The sequence below is a fragment of the Camelus ferus genome, chromosome 4, assembly GCF_009834535.1.
Source record: "Camelus ferus isolate YT-003-E chromosome 4, BCGSAC_Cfer_1.0, whole genome shotgun sequence".
Classification (NCBI taxonomy): Eukaryota; Metazoa; Chordata; class Mammalia; order Artiodactyla; family Camelidae; genus Camelus; species Camelus ferus.
In genome coordinates this window covers 43,520,093-43,533,609 of record NC_045699.1, presented here as the reverse complement: position 1 = coordinate 43,533,609, position 13,517 = coordinate 43,520,093, and the positions used below count along the sequence as shown (strand labels likewise).

At 37.6% G+C, this 13,517-nt stretch overlaps 1 protein-coding gene across 3 annotated transcripts in view; it reads right to left on the bottom strand.

The window, feature by feature from the left end:
* The window catches only part of RECK (reversion inducing cysteine rich protein with kazal motifs), a 66,569-nt gene that overhangs the window by 30,514 nt on the left and 22,538 nt on the right, over window positions 1-13,517 (bottom strand). For all 3 annotated transcript variants that reach the window (XM_032477976.1, XM_032477978.1, XM_032477977.1), the window contains 2 exons: window positions 4,180-4,213; window positions 1,851-2,048 (listed from right to left, as the gene is read on the bottom strand). In XM_032477976.1, the coding sequence (XP_032333867.1) occupies window positions 1,851-2,048; window positions 4,180-4,213 (232 nt within the window). The remainder of the gene's footprint in view (window positions 1-1,850; window positions 2,049-4,179; window positions 4,214-13,517) is intronic.

Below are 13,517 nucleotides of genomic sequence, written 5' to 3'. Positions count from 1 at the left end.
ATTTACAATACTGTGTTAGTTTCAGGTGTACAGCAAAGTGATTCAGTTATATTTAAATATATTTTTTTTGATTCTTTTCCATTATATGTTATTACAAGATATTGAATATAGTTCCCAGTGCTATACAGTAAATCCTGTTGTTTATCTATTTTATATGGTAGTGTGTATCTGTTAATCCCATTCTCTTAATTTAACCCTCCCGCCCCCCTCTCCTTTGGCAACCATTAAGTTTGTTTTCTGCCTGTGACTCTGTTTCTGTTTAATAAATAAATTCATTTGTATTACTTTTTAGACTCCACATAAAAAGTAATATCATGTGATATTTGTCTTTATCTGTCTGACTTAATTCACTGAGTATGATAATCTCTAGGTCCATCCATGTTGCTGCAAATGGCATTATTCTTTTTTACGGCTGAGTAATATTCCTGTGTGTGTGTATGTGTATCTATATCTACATATCTATATATATCTCTCTCTCACATCTTCTTTATCCAATCATCTGTTGATGGATACCTGGATTGCTTCTATGTCTTAACTATTACAAACAGCGCTGCTATGAACACTAAGGTGCATGAATCTTTTCTAATTAGAGTTTTCGTCTTTTCCAGATATATTCCCAGGGGTAAGATTGCTGGATCATATGGTAAGTCTACTTTTAGTTTTTTAAGGAACTTCCATACTGTTTCCCACAGTGGCTACACCAATGTACATTCCTCACCAACAGCATAGGAGGGTTCCCTTTTCTCCACTTCTTCTCCAGAATTTCTTATTTGTAGACTTTTTCATGATGGCCATTCTCACTGCTGTGTGGTGATAACTCACTGTAGCTTTGATTTGCATTTCTCTAATAATTTGCTGTGTTGAGAATATTCTCATGTGCCTGTTGGCCATCTGTATGTCTTCTTTGGAGAAATGTCTATTTAAATCTTCTGCCCATTTTTTGATTGGGTTTTTTTTTTTTTTTTTTTGATATTGAGTTGTATAAGCTGTTTGTACTTTTTGGAAATTAAACTCTTGTTGGTCCCATCATTTGCAAATATTTTCTCCCAGACTGTATGTTGTCTTTTCACTTTGTTTACGGTTTACTTTGCTGTGCAAAAGCTTAAAAGTGTGATTAGGTCCCATTTGCTTATTCCTGCTTTTATTTCTTTTGCCTTGGGAGACTGGTCTAAGAAAATATTGCTACAATTTCTGTCAGAGAATGTTTTGCCTATGTTCTCTCTTAGGAGTTTCATGGTGTCATGTCTTATATTTAAATCTTTAAACCATTTTGAGTTTATTTTTGTGTATGGTGTGAGGGAGTGTTCTAACTTCACTGACTTATCTAACATACATTTTTCTTTATGTTGGCTGTATAATGTTATTATACAGATATATAATTTATTTAATCAATTTTAATGAATACTATATTGATGGATGTTTGGATTATTTCTAATTTTTCTCTATTACCAGCAATGTTGTAGCAAATATCCTATATGCATAGATGTATTTTTGCAAATTTGTGAGTTTTCTTGAAGGACAAATTCTGAGAAATGGAATTGCTAGATTAAAAGGTATGATTATTTGAAATTCTCATGGTCATAACCCAACTTCCTCCCCCAAATATCCATACCAATGAATTCTCCCACTTCAGAATAGAGAATAATTGTTTCCTCATACCCTTGACAAATCTTTCTTTTTCGGCATCTTTTAGCTGTGACAGTAATGTTCAATCTGCCAAATCTAAAGACCAAAGGAAGTCTGGTGTTTCCTAAATGACCCAGACTATAGATATTTTCAAGAAATTATTTCCTTTTTACAAATTACTTTACCAAAGATTGAAATGAGAGGAATATGTCCCTTTTACTTACTGTCTGTTGGGTTCCTCATTGGATAAGACTGGGTATAATTGTTCACACAGTGTATTAACTGTGGACTAATAGAAGCACAATAATTTTCCACTGCTTTGATCTGAGAGGGACCAGGAGAAGAGTCTGTTCGAAAAATGGCTTGACAGTATTCTCGGCAGTTTGTATGATGGCCTGCATAACTGCAACAAACTGAGCCCACTAGGGGGAAAAAAAGGACATGACAATGAAATGAAATCAGCTATTTGCTAACATTAAGTCTTCATAATAATAATGGAACAATATGTAACTTTTTAAGTTTGAGAAATAAAATCATGGCATAGAACACAAGTTCTTAAAATCAGCACTACTGTGAGCATAGCCACGGGGACATTCAGGTGCTCTCTGGTCTAAGAAAGTCATTATTCATCAGCCCTCAGAGAATATGGATGCATGTGGAAGTGGTTCTGGTTTTCATTATGACTTGAGAACAACTGCTAATATTTAGTGCATGAGGGTCAGGGCTGTTAAATGCTCTGCGACATACAGTACAGTCTCACACATTCAGAACTGTCTCCCAAAATGCTATTGGCACCCATGCTGAGAACCACTGGAACAGCTTCTTTCCATGTTAGATTTGTGGAGATTCATAAACAAAGCAAAGCAAAGCAAAATAAATCAAACCAATCAAAATAAAACAAAACCCCAAATACCACACATTTATAAAATAGGACCAGAAAAAACTAAGACATCTCACGATCATTTCATAAATTTACAACTTATATAACTGTCTATCTTAAAACAAAATCCCTCAAGTTCTATACTGTTTGAAAATCTCCAAGACGGTGCCTAAATTGAAATAGTCCTCACCTCACAACTGATATGACCTGTTTCAATACTGAAAAGTAAAACCCCCTTTTGAAATAAGTATGATGCTGGATTTATGCATTTTTAAAAGTCAAGAGGGACCGTTTAGGGTATCTGGTAAGAGCTGGATGGGTGGTTGGGAGTGCAGATGTGGAATTTATAATGAGAAGAGCAAGAGACTCTCCCAGGAAAGGCTAAGGGGTCTGTGGGAGGCTGAAGGGAGCCAAAAGGTAGAGGTATGGCAGGAAAAGGTTAAGAAAAAAGGAGGTAGGAAATCTCTGATAACTATTAGGAATGGTTATGGAGGAACCAGAATCAGGTTTCTGGTGAATTGCACCAGATCAGGGAATAAGCAGGGAGTTCAGGTGACTTTCAGAAATAGTAACGATAAAATCATACAAATGAACTAAACTAGGATTAAACTGACAGCAGGACAGGCCTGTTTCCTGGACAAGGAAACTGTTTTATACCTTTTGTTCCACCTAAGTTTTTGACTTGAAATTACTACCAAACTTACTGTGATGTGATCATTGCTGAATTGTTCATTTTCATCACAAAGAACAATCATTAATGACTACATTTATCACTGTTAACCTCAATAAGGATAAACTGGGTCTGGGGGTAAGGGATGCTGGGGACAGAGTAAGACAAGGATGCCTAGATTCTCATTCCCCATTTGGCTGGCTTCCTCACAGTGTGAGAGGACCTAAGATAACGTGCCAAAGACTATTCGGGAAATCTTGAACTAAATCCCAATTAGAAAGGGTAGAAGATAAAGTGCAGACAGTGAATGTTTCTTACACTTTAATACACCCCACTGCCAAGCTAACCTAAAGAACTCTTTGCTTCTCATCTCTAACGGCTCTCACTATTCCCTTCACCAGGAATGCCCTTTCTCCAATGTCTACTGTTCAGATTGTGTACATCCTTCAAGGCCCAGCTCTCAGCTAAGCTACCAACTCCATGAAGTCACCTCTAAGCTCCCCTGCAGGATGCTAAGCACCCCTCCTTCCTCTGAACTCTCCCAGCACCTTATCAGTAACATTAACCCATATCCACTATGTCCCAGAGTTCTTTGTGTACAGGTTGTATCTCCCACAGATGTGCACCTGCCCTGCATAGACCAAGTCATCAATGAATGCCTGCTGAATGAACTGAGGGGCAGCCCTCAGCAAGTGCTACATCATATTACATGGTCAACTTCTGAAAGTGATCCTGTTTATCCAAGGGGGGATAATCTTCCTATAGCACATGCAGCACTCATACCTGCTTTGTAAACTGCAATTAGGACGTGGGAACTGTTAGAATTCATGAATGGCTCCAACACTCCCCAGGAAAGAGTCTATCAGAGAAGAGAGTCTATCAGAATCCTGCTGTGCACATTCATTCAGATGGCTTAGTAACAGCCTAAGCTGTAATGTCAGATATTCTATAAACTGTATCTTGCTCTTTGGATTGCTTGTATAACGGTCAACAGTATACTTACTTTCATTTCTGCTAATGCAACTGAAAAGAGCATTCTGTAAATTAAAGAAAAACAAATAAACAGAAATTAACAAACACAGAATTTCTAAATTTCTTCCACTTTATAGTTATATCAGATATCTTAAATCAGGATATCAAACTACTTAATTCTTCTCTAAATCCAACATTGAAAACAAAGAAATTATGATATAGTATCCTGGTGAAAAGAGAAACCATCTTCTAACACATATTGGGGATCAAGATTAACACCCAAGCCACAAACTGACATTACAGCAAACTAAGTTTATGAAAAGCTGTACCAATGTGCACAGGTGGGGGAACTTACAATGTAGTTATCTCAATCATTTCTTGCAGTATATAAAAAAGTTTTCAGAAAATAATATAATAAAGGACACTTAGGGAAATGTTTCATATAATCACTGCATTTTAGAGTGGAAAGGACCTTAGAGATCATCTCTAATTGTTCTCAAACACGGCCATGCACTAGAATTACCTGAGCTTCCTAGGCCCTACCTAGACCACAGACTCAGAATCTGGGAATGAAGCACAGAAATCTAAATTTTAAATAAGGCTTCAAAGATGATTCTTAAGTAACCATCCTGGGGCCAGAGTTGGGGAACCCCTCTACCATTTTACAGATAAAGAAACTATTTTTCTCAGCAGGGGAGAGACTGACCCAGGTCACAGAGCAAGTCAAAAGCAGAACCTGAGACTAGAATTAATTTTTCTAGATCTCTTAGGTCACTGTTCAGAAACTATCACACTGTGTTAAAGTCATTGTAAGGAAAAAAAAAGAAGCAAAACAAGACAAAAAATTCCTTGTAGAAAGCCATTTTGATAAAAACGACTTGTTAACTATGATTAGTATCACTCATGCTTGGAAGAAAATGAATTCTTAAAATCAGTAATATGGACATAAATAAAAAGCAAATACAAATCAAGGGTACCTTTACTGATGAAGAGATGATTTTGGCTTTTAATTGTAGCCAGCTTCCAAGCTGGCTATGTGATCTGGACTTATTAAAGGACTAGCTTTACTGGTCCTTTGCTGACATTTAAAACCTAGCTTTAAGGACCCATCTATGTAGCTGTGTGAAGCAGTACTGCATTTTTTTTGCACTAAATATTATTTTACTGTATGAATAAGCCAGTGTTGTCACTCATTATGTGTATGTCTTAATCTTAGGTAACTCTACCTTTTCACTGCTTAAACTACTGCTGATTAGTTTGACAGGACTTAAGACATACACATAATGAGTAACAGACAACACTGGCTTATAGTTTCTCCAATTCTTAGGACAGTCAATCTTGTGGTTTTAGATAAAAATCAGTTCTTAAGTCTTTCAAATGTCTGATCGCCATCTAGTGGCAAAAGCAGGTGGTAACTGAGGGTTTACATTCAGTTGGGTTTATATGGAGCCTCTTTTGACCTTCTGCCATCAATACTACACCCGTGTAATAGCTCCCTCACCCCACTCACCTTATTCTAGAATAGACCAGAATTAGTGTAACCAAGGTAAAGACCTACTACAACCTCAGAGACCCAAATAACAAGTGAGAGTACTAGAGTTGACAGTGTCCCAAGAGATCTTCAAGCTCCAAAGCTTTCACTATACAGCTGGAGAGGCAGATGCACACAGTAAGCAAACGACTGAACGGGGGCTAGAACCCAGCCTGCCCTGCCAGTCCTCTCCATGACACTGCCCTGTGAGAATACTTGGGATTATTATTCTGAATGTAGGCAATGCAACGCTGAATTTATGTCCATACAGTAATCTATTTTAACAGTCTATTTTTAAAACCAGCATCTTAAATTATGGAAAAAATCATTTTCTTGAGGTTATTATTATTTCCCTTAAAAAAAAAAAACTTTCCTTGGGCAGCTGCTTTCATTAATCAGTTCCCTGCCCTACTCTGAATGGTTTTTGAGAACTGCAACAAGCCCTTCCACTGAGTGTTGGGAGCAGGTAACCTGTGGGCAAACCTGGCAGGAAAACTAAGAGACAGAGTGCAATCAAAGTCAAGGGAACACTATGTGATCCTTTATGCCACAATGGCCTTCTTTTTAGGGGGAAGAGCCATATGGGCCCATCTGGGAGGTACACTCTGCTGCTCCAAACTCTTGTTCAGAAGTTGGCTCTGCAGATTTACTTTCTGACCCAACCACCCTCTTTTCTACTTCAGTGACCTCTTCTAACATTTCTCCATTTGTCTCAAACTTTTCTGTCCCCTGCCCTTCTACTACTGGCCCCTTTAGCTCTCTTTCCCATTCTCACCAAAGATGAAGATGCTGAAAACAAAACAAACATGGATCATATGAATCTTATAAACAACAAACAAAACCAGATTTGAATCTTGGATGTTTTAGTCACTTCTGGACAAAGACCCAAAAGAGCACATTTTATGAACTGTTATTTAATGTTTCCTACCCCCAAGGTTACTAGTTAAAAGTAAAGGGGCTGCTTTGTTCCTAAGACTTCAATAAATAAAAGCTGTTTGCTTTTCACAGATGGACTGAGGTTTCTCCCAGTTTGAAGTTTTGCATTTCATATGAAAAAATCTAGCTTATCAAATGCTAAGTCAGGAGATTAAGTAATTGACCTTTAAAAACAGACATGTTTTAAAACCTCTACAAGATGTTTTCTCCTTGTTGTGGACACCATGACATTTTAGTAAAAAAAAAAAAAGTCTAAGTGACTAGAATATGTAAAGGAGTTTAATATGACATGGATATCACTAATCAAGTGATTCTTCAGTTTCTTCAGCCTCCCAAGTAATAAACATCATTTCAATAGTTGGATAAAAATGAACCCCCTAAACTGAAATACGATTAACAGGTCTAGACTGCTCAGTGAAGTTTGCTCATTATCACCACAGAGCATCCAACAAGCTGGAAGCAAATTCACTGGCAAATAACACCTGTAAAGTAATGCAAGGCCCAGAACAGAGCTTACACAGAGTATGTGTTTGTGGCAGACTGACTGCAGCAATGGCCCTGATTTTTCACATTTTCCTGTATCTATTTCTCTCACACCAACTCTCTACATAAGTTATGTGATCTGCTTTAGTCGAGCGGAGGGTAACAAGCTTGAAGTAAACAGAGGACTGCACATATACTTGCATGTTTCCACTTCCTCTCTTGGGCCCCCCAACATGGGAACCTGCCTGAGCTAGCCTGCTAGAGGGCTGGGAGAGACACAAAGAGAACTGCGCTGACTTAGCCAAGGGCATCCTACGCCAGCCAGGCCCCGGCAGACCTGCCAGCTAATTACAGATGCCCAAGTGAGCCCAGCCAGAAGCAGCTAAGCCTGTCCAGACTGGAACTGCCTAGCTGATCCACAGATTCGTGAGAAGTCAAAAACTGTTACTGTTTTAGGCTATGGAGTTTGGGGATGGTTTACTACACAACATTATTGTGATTACAGATACAGTATTCAGTGCATTCTCTATTTAAAGAATGCCTAATTCATAGACATACACAGGGTTTTCACATTAAACTGCCATTTACTTTGAAACAAAGAACCTTGTGTAATTCAGCTGTCCAGAGTGGAAAATTTCTCTATAAAAAAATTCTACCTGTAAAAATACTAACTGTAGCACCTATTTACACGCAACAAATGTTTATTCACCCTTTAAGTCTTACCTGCTCTGTGAAGATTTCCCCATTACTCCAGGCTGCAATGTGTCTCGTATAGACCTCTAACAATGTATTTGTCTCACTGAATTGTAATGGACTATTTGAATTTCTCTCTTCCCATGGACTAGACTATGAGCTTCTTATAGTAGCTAAATCCTTCCATCTTTGTACCCTGAGAACAGTGCCTGATACAAATTAAGTATATCAACTTAATGAATGTTGAATGAACGACAGATGCAAAGGCAACTGAGACATGAACCCTGTCCCCAGGAACTCAAGAGTTCAGTATTAAAAAGTAATGTGTAAACAAAGCATTGCACTACAAGGGGATAAATGCTATTATAAAGCATGTGAAGTGTTCATAAGTAGCAACCAATTTTTCTGTGTGTGGAGGAAGAGGGCTAGCAGGAAAGATTTTAAAGAGGAACCATCTAAACCAGAATTTGGATAGAGGTTGTGGTGCTAGGGTAGGGTGGGGTTTAACAAGGGTGGGGGTGAAGAGTTCTGATTTGTAATATTTGCTGATATTTGTGGTATAAATACCCCCATCATGGCTGCTTTCAAGTTAAAAACTGGCTTGCAAAATTCCTGAATATTTAACAACCAGTTCTCCCTAGCTGGATGGGGATGCTAGGATGGATTCAGGGAGAGGGAACTCATGAAAAACAAACAGGTGGGACAACTACAACTAACAAAACACATGGTCAGTCTGGGAAGCCACAAGCAGCAAGCTGCTCAAGTGTAAAGGAGGGAAGAGTCAGGGGCTAGATGGAGAAAAGCTGTAGAACACCAGGCTGAGGAACACGAACCATGTCCTACACGTAAGCCACTGAAGAGTCTGAGGGAGGGAGGGAGGGATGTGAACACACCTGGTCTTTAAAGAAGTCACTCCAGGAGAAGTGGAGGCAGTAAATAAGAAGAGAAATTAGAGATAGGAAATCTAGGCGGGCAGCTTTTGAAGTAGTCCCCAAAAGTGGTATAAAGGGCTGAGTTAGGCAGTAACTGAGGATCTGGAAAGGAGACCAATTTAAGGTTTATTTCAGAGGCAGATCTTTGGCCTGATAGCCATATTTTTTGTTGGAGGTGGTAAGAAAGAGGAAAAAGTAGACAATACCTTTATGTATCTATCTGGGAGGACTGTACTGGAACAGCCAAGCAAGAAATATAAGAAAAATGGTTAAGTTTTTGTTTGGGGATGTGTATATGTGTGATGTTGTGTAGCAGTAGGGTGGAGGGAAGGGGAGGTAGGGAAGGTAACAGTCAGTTTGGCTGATTTGAAATGTCACTTCAACATCAAAAGTACACATATCCAGTAGCGATTTAGGAGCTCAGAAAGAGAGGTTAGCAAAGAAGATTCTGGAGTTGTTATCCATCATATTGGGGCAATTAAAGCTATGGGAGTAGATGAGATTGCCTAGGGAGAAAAACCTGGCCATCTAGATTAGACCAGGTCACAATCTAATCAGATTTGATCAGATTTCCCTCTTGGGATGATTTCATTCAGGTGACTTCTGAGAAGAATGAACTAGAGAGGAAATATACTAGCACAAGGAGACTAAATAGGAGTTATTTCCTTCTCCAGTACAAAATATGACAAAACAAAACAACATACAAATGCAACATAATCAAGGGTTCATACTATCATAGCCAGTACTGCAGGACCTAACAGGTTTCGCTCTTTTTGGAGCTCATCAGCTGCAGGTAACGGCTCTACTCGAGTCTGATACAGCATACATGTACAGTGTTTTACCATTTACAAAGCCTCCCATTCAGTCTTCTACTTTCTACATGCTGACAATTCTCGGAGTTCCCTTTGTATTAACTAAAAGAAGCTCTACATTTAGGTCCTGAAGGCTTTGCGAGGGCAAAGTTCCACATAATTCTTTTGGCTAAAATCTCCCACAGCTGAGGTTGTCATCTACCACACACGATGGTCCACTCTATTCTTGGAACAACCGCAGCATAGATCCAATCATACACTGAGGCAAAAAAGGCCTCTCTAGCTATTCAGAGAATCCTGCTGGTACTGACATCCCTGCCCTCCTACCTCTAAATTTTTAGGACTATTTTTTCATTCCTTTTCCTTTATGCTTCTGGTAGTGAATCTAGAATCAAGGTTAATTTGAGAGGAAAGGGAACAAGATAAAATTAAAACATAGAAATTTTAAAAGCAGAATATTTTATTTTGACATTTCCTGAGGATACACTGTATACCCCATATAGACATACATAAATATGCACCAAACACTGGGATCTGGGAGTACAACAAAGTGAATGGCAGGCTACCATTTGTGTTACAGGGGGGTGGAAAAGGACTATATATACATATTTAATTTTATGTTCATAAAATATCTCTGGTGACTTTAAGTAGGAAAGAGACTTTATTGTATACCTTTTTGAATTCTGAACATATGAATATTCAAAAAATAAAATTTAACACATACCTGCACTCTTCTCTTACGCATTTAGCTGTGTGTTGATAGGACAGTGCTGACAGACTGAGCCTGGAACTCATAAGGCTGACCAGCTTTGTTTCTGTGGTTCTTAAGAGCCTCTTTTTAATATCCTCAGTCTTAATTTTATCTTAGCATTCTCACAGAATCACAGCCCCAGCACAGGACATTATTTTGGTTTTGTTTAGCAACCATTTAGTTTAAAACTTAGATATCTTAAGATTAAATTAAAAAAAAAAAAAAAGCAAACCTCACAGAAATATCTCCTACTGACTTACCCACCTTCCTTAATGAAATAACAAGACTGAAGAAAGATAGGAAAGAAAGAGAAGTGAAAATTGAATTTCTCAAAAGGATTTAAAGAAAAGCATAGAGAAAGATCTGTGAAAGAAGAACAAACAAGTAAAAATATGAAAGTCTGATCACAAATTGCAGCACTGTATTTCAGTGGCTCATTCAGCAAATGGAAAGGTACTTATATTTATGGCCATTATGTTAAGAAAATAGCAGGTAGGGTCTGATATAAAGGCATGAAGTGGATTTATAAACCTGAAACTAAAGTTTGTCTCATCATGTTACAGACATTGCCAAGTCTCTGAAAATACGCCAGCCTCATATCATCTTAATGTTTATTGTGACATTCAAGAAAATAACTATCAACAGCCAATTTTTGCTTTTAACCATCATTTTGGCGGCTAGAAGAAAATGTTTTCAGTCAGCTTGTAGAAAAAGACTATGCAAAAAGAATTACACTAGATGTCTCACACCTCGTGGAAAACATGTTAAGTTTTTACTTTAGTTCTAATTAGCCAATCTGCCCTAGTATGGCTAAAGTAGAATGGCTCCAGTTTACATCTAGCATCTGTTCTGATGGTTGGTGCCTATGTCATTCCAGTTGTTAAAGATTTTGAAATTATCCCTAGTCTAGCATCACACATCCATGAACCCATGTGGCACGATCAATACTTCAAGGTGGGCCAAGGACCAAGCCTGTGAAAATGCATGGCGAACCTAGACGTGAGATTGCCCATTACACTTGAACATGTCTGTGAGAGTTTTCAAGCCACTGGTTGATTCTGGTAGCTCTAATCAAATGGCTGTGATTCTGAAAGAAGCAGTCTCGAATACTGAAGGAAGTAATCTTTCTTAGATATTAGAACAAGAACTGCAGAGGTGGGAGTATTAGCCAAATCTCCTGTCCACAGCAGAAATCCCCCCACAATGTGTTCATTCAGTTAAGTCTTTGCTCGAACACTTTCAGTGATAGGAATTTCTTTTTCTTGGAATATTTCAATACAACGTTCTCACTGACACAGGTAGGTCCTCCTACTGAAACGTCAGATCAGTTTATGGCTCCTTCTCTTTCAGTTCCCTAAAAAAGCAATTTTCAAAACCAGTTCTCTACTTTTTTCTACACTTTCATAGAGTTTTCTTTCACTCTCAAGGTTCAAGGGTTAATTCATGGCTGACTGTGGGCATGATCTCTAGTCATCTTTTCTGGCATTCCAAACTACCTCTGAGATATAGGTTTTTACATTTAAAAAGGCCTAATATTCAATATACTTCAATTTCTTTAGAATCCCTTCCCAAGGTATATGCTATTTTTGCTATGTATTTTTTAACTCAATAATACATTCTTACTGTTTTATACAATCTGTGTATATTTTAACTTAGTCACTTTGTATTTTTATCATTCTCATTTTCCTTTGCATGCCAAATTGTAGGTATTTTAGAACTTCTTTTAGAGAAGGACTTCTAGAAAGGGTCCAGTAATGGCAATTCTCTTTTTTGTTATCTGGAAATATCTTAATTTTGCCTTCTTTCTTGAAAAAATATTTTTGTGTTGGATATGGAATTGTAGGTTGACAGTTATTTTCTTTCAGAACACTTTAGGTATCTTTCCACAGTCCCTGGCTTCTTCTGTTGCTATTGAAAAATCAGCTGTTGATTTCTTTGAAGACAGTGTCTTTATTTCCAACTACTTTTAAGATCTTTGGCTAGGAGGTATGTCTGCAATGTATGGATTAAAAAAAAAATCCTGCTGGGAATTTGCTTGGCTTCTTTAAACACTGCTTCTGTGCCGTACTCTTTCCTCTTCTTCTAGTGTTTCAGTTAGAACACTGTCTCTATTCTCCATGTCCCTTAAACTCCCTTTCTGCCTGTCCCTCTGGGCTGTTTTTTCATATAATTTCTTTAGTTCTATTTCTCAGTCCACTAATTGCTTTTTGTATTTCCCTGAACATCATCTCCTATATTCAATCCATCATAACAAATCCTGGATGATGGACTCTGCCTTCAAATCTCTGATTTATTCCCAAATATTTAACTCTATCGCTATCATCTTTATTTGGGGTCTTTTTTTTTTTTAAGCTAAGTTAGAGGAATTTGGGGAATCTAAAATGTAGCCTGCATACAACTAAGACTTGAAGCTTTCTAAATTATTGGATTTGTTATTTGTTATGTTGGTCTCCTATTACAGAATCTTCATCATCTCCCCCCACTTAATAATGGGCTAAGACCCAGAATATAATTTTTCCAGGATCTGGTCCCACTTTGTCGATCCAAGCACAGATTCTCAGCACAAAATAGATCCATCTTCTTTTTGCGCCCTGCACAAGCCACATGCATTTTTGCTAACATGCATCTGACTCACAGTCTTCTAACCCAAACTCTATCATTCCTTTCAGGCCAGTCTCTTTTGTAGTTTTCCCTGGTAACTCCCAACATGCTCACTCTGCTTTCTGATTTCCCTGAATTCTTGTGTGTATAGTATATTTTAATTATCTTGACTCAATTAGATATAATTCTTTAGTATTTGAAGTTGAGTTATATATGTAGCTTAACCATAATTGTACCTTAGGTCTGACTCCAAAGGTTTTTTTCCTTCTGATATAATAAAATTGCCTCTCAGTATTAATAAAAATTTGTTCATTTGCATAAAAAAGAAACCAGCTGCTATAAAATCAGACATAAAAATGCTTTGCATTTAACTGGTTTATCTTAGCTTGGTTGGAACAAAACAGAATCTTAAATGGAATTAAAAATTTTTAACTTTATTCATGTAAGTAAATTTCTCAGGAAATCCCCTCAAAAGGGATTCTGCAGTAGCTTATTGGTAAAGATAAACATTAGCTCTTCAATCACTCATTCTCTGAATTTCTAATCAAACTACACAGCATCATCCTTTAGGGTAAATACCAACCCCTAAAATTGTGAGCCTAAAGGAATAGCTTACACACCTGGAATTTC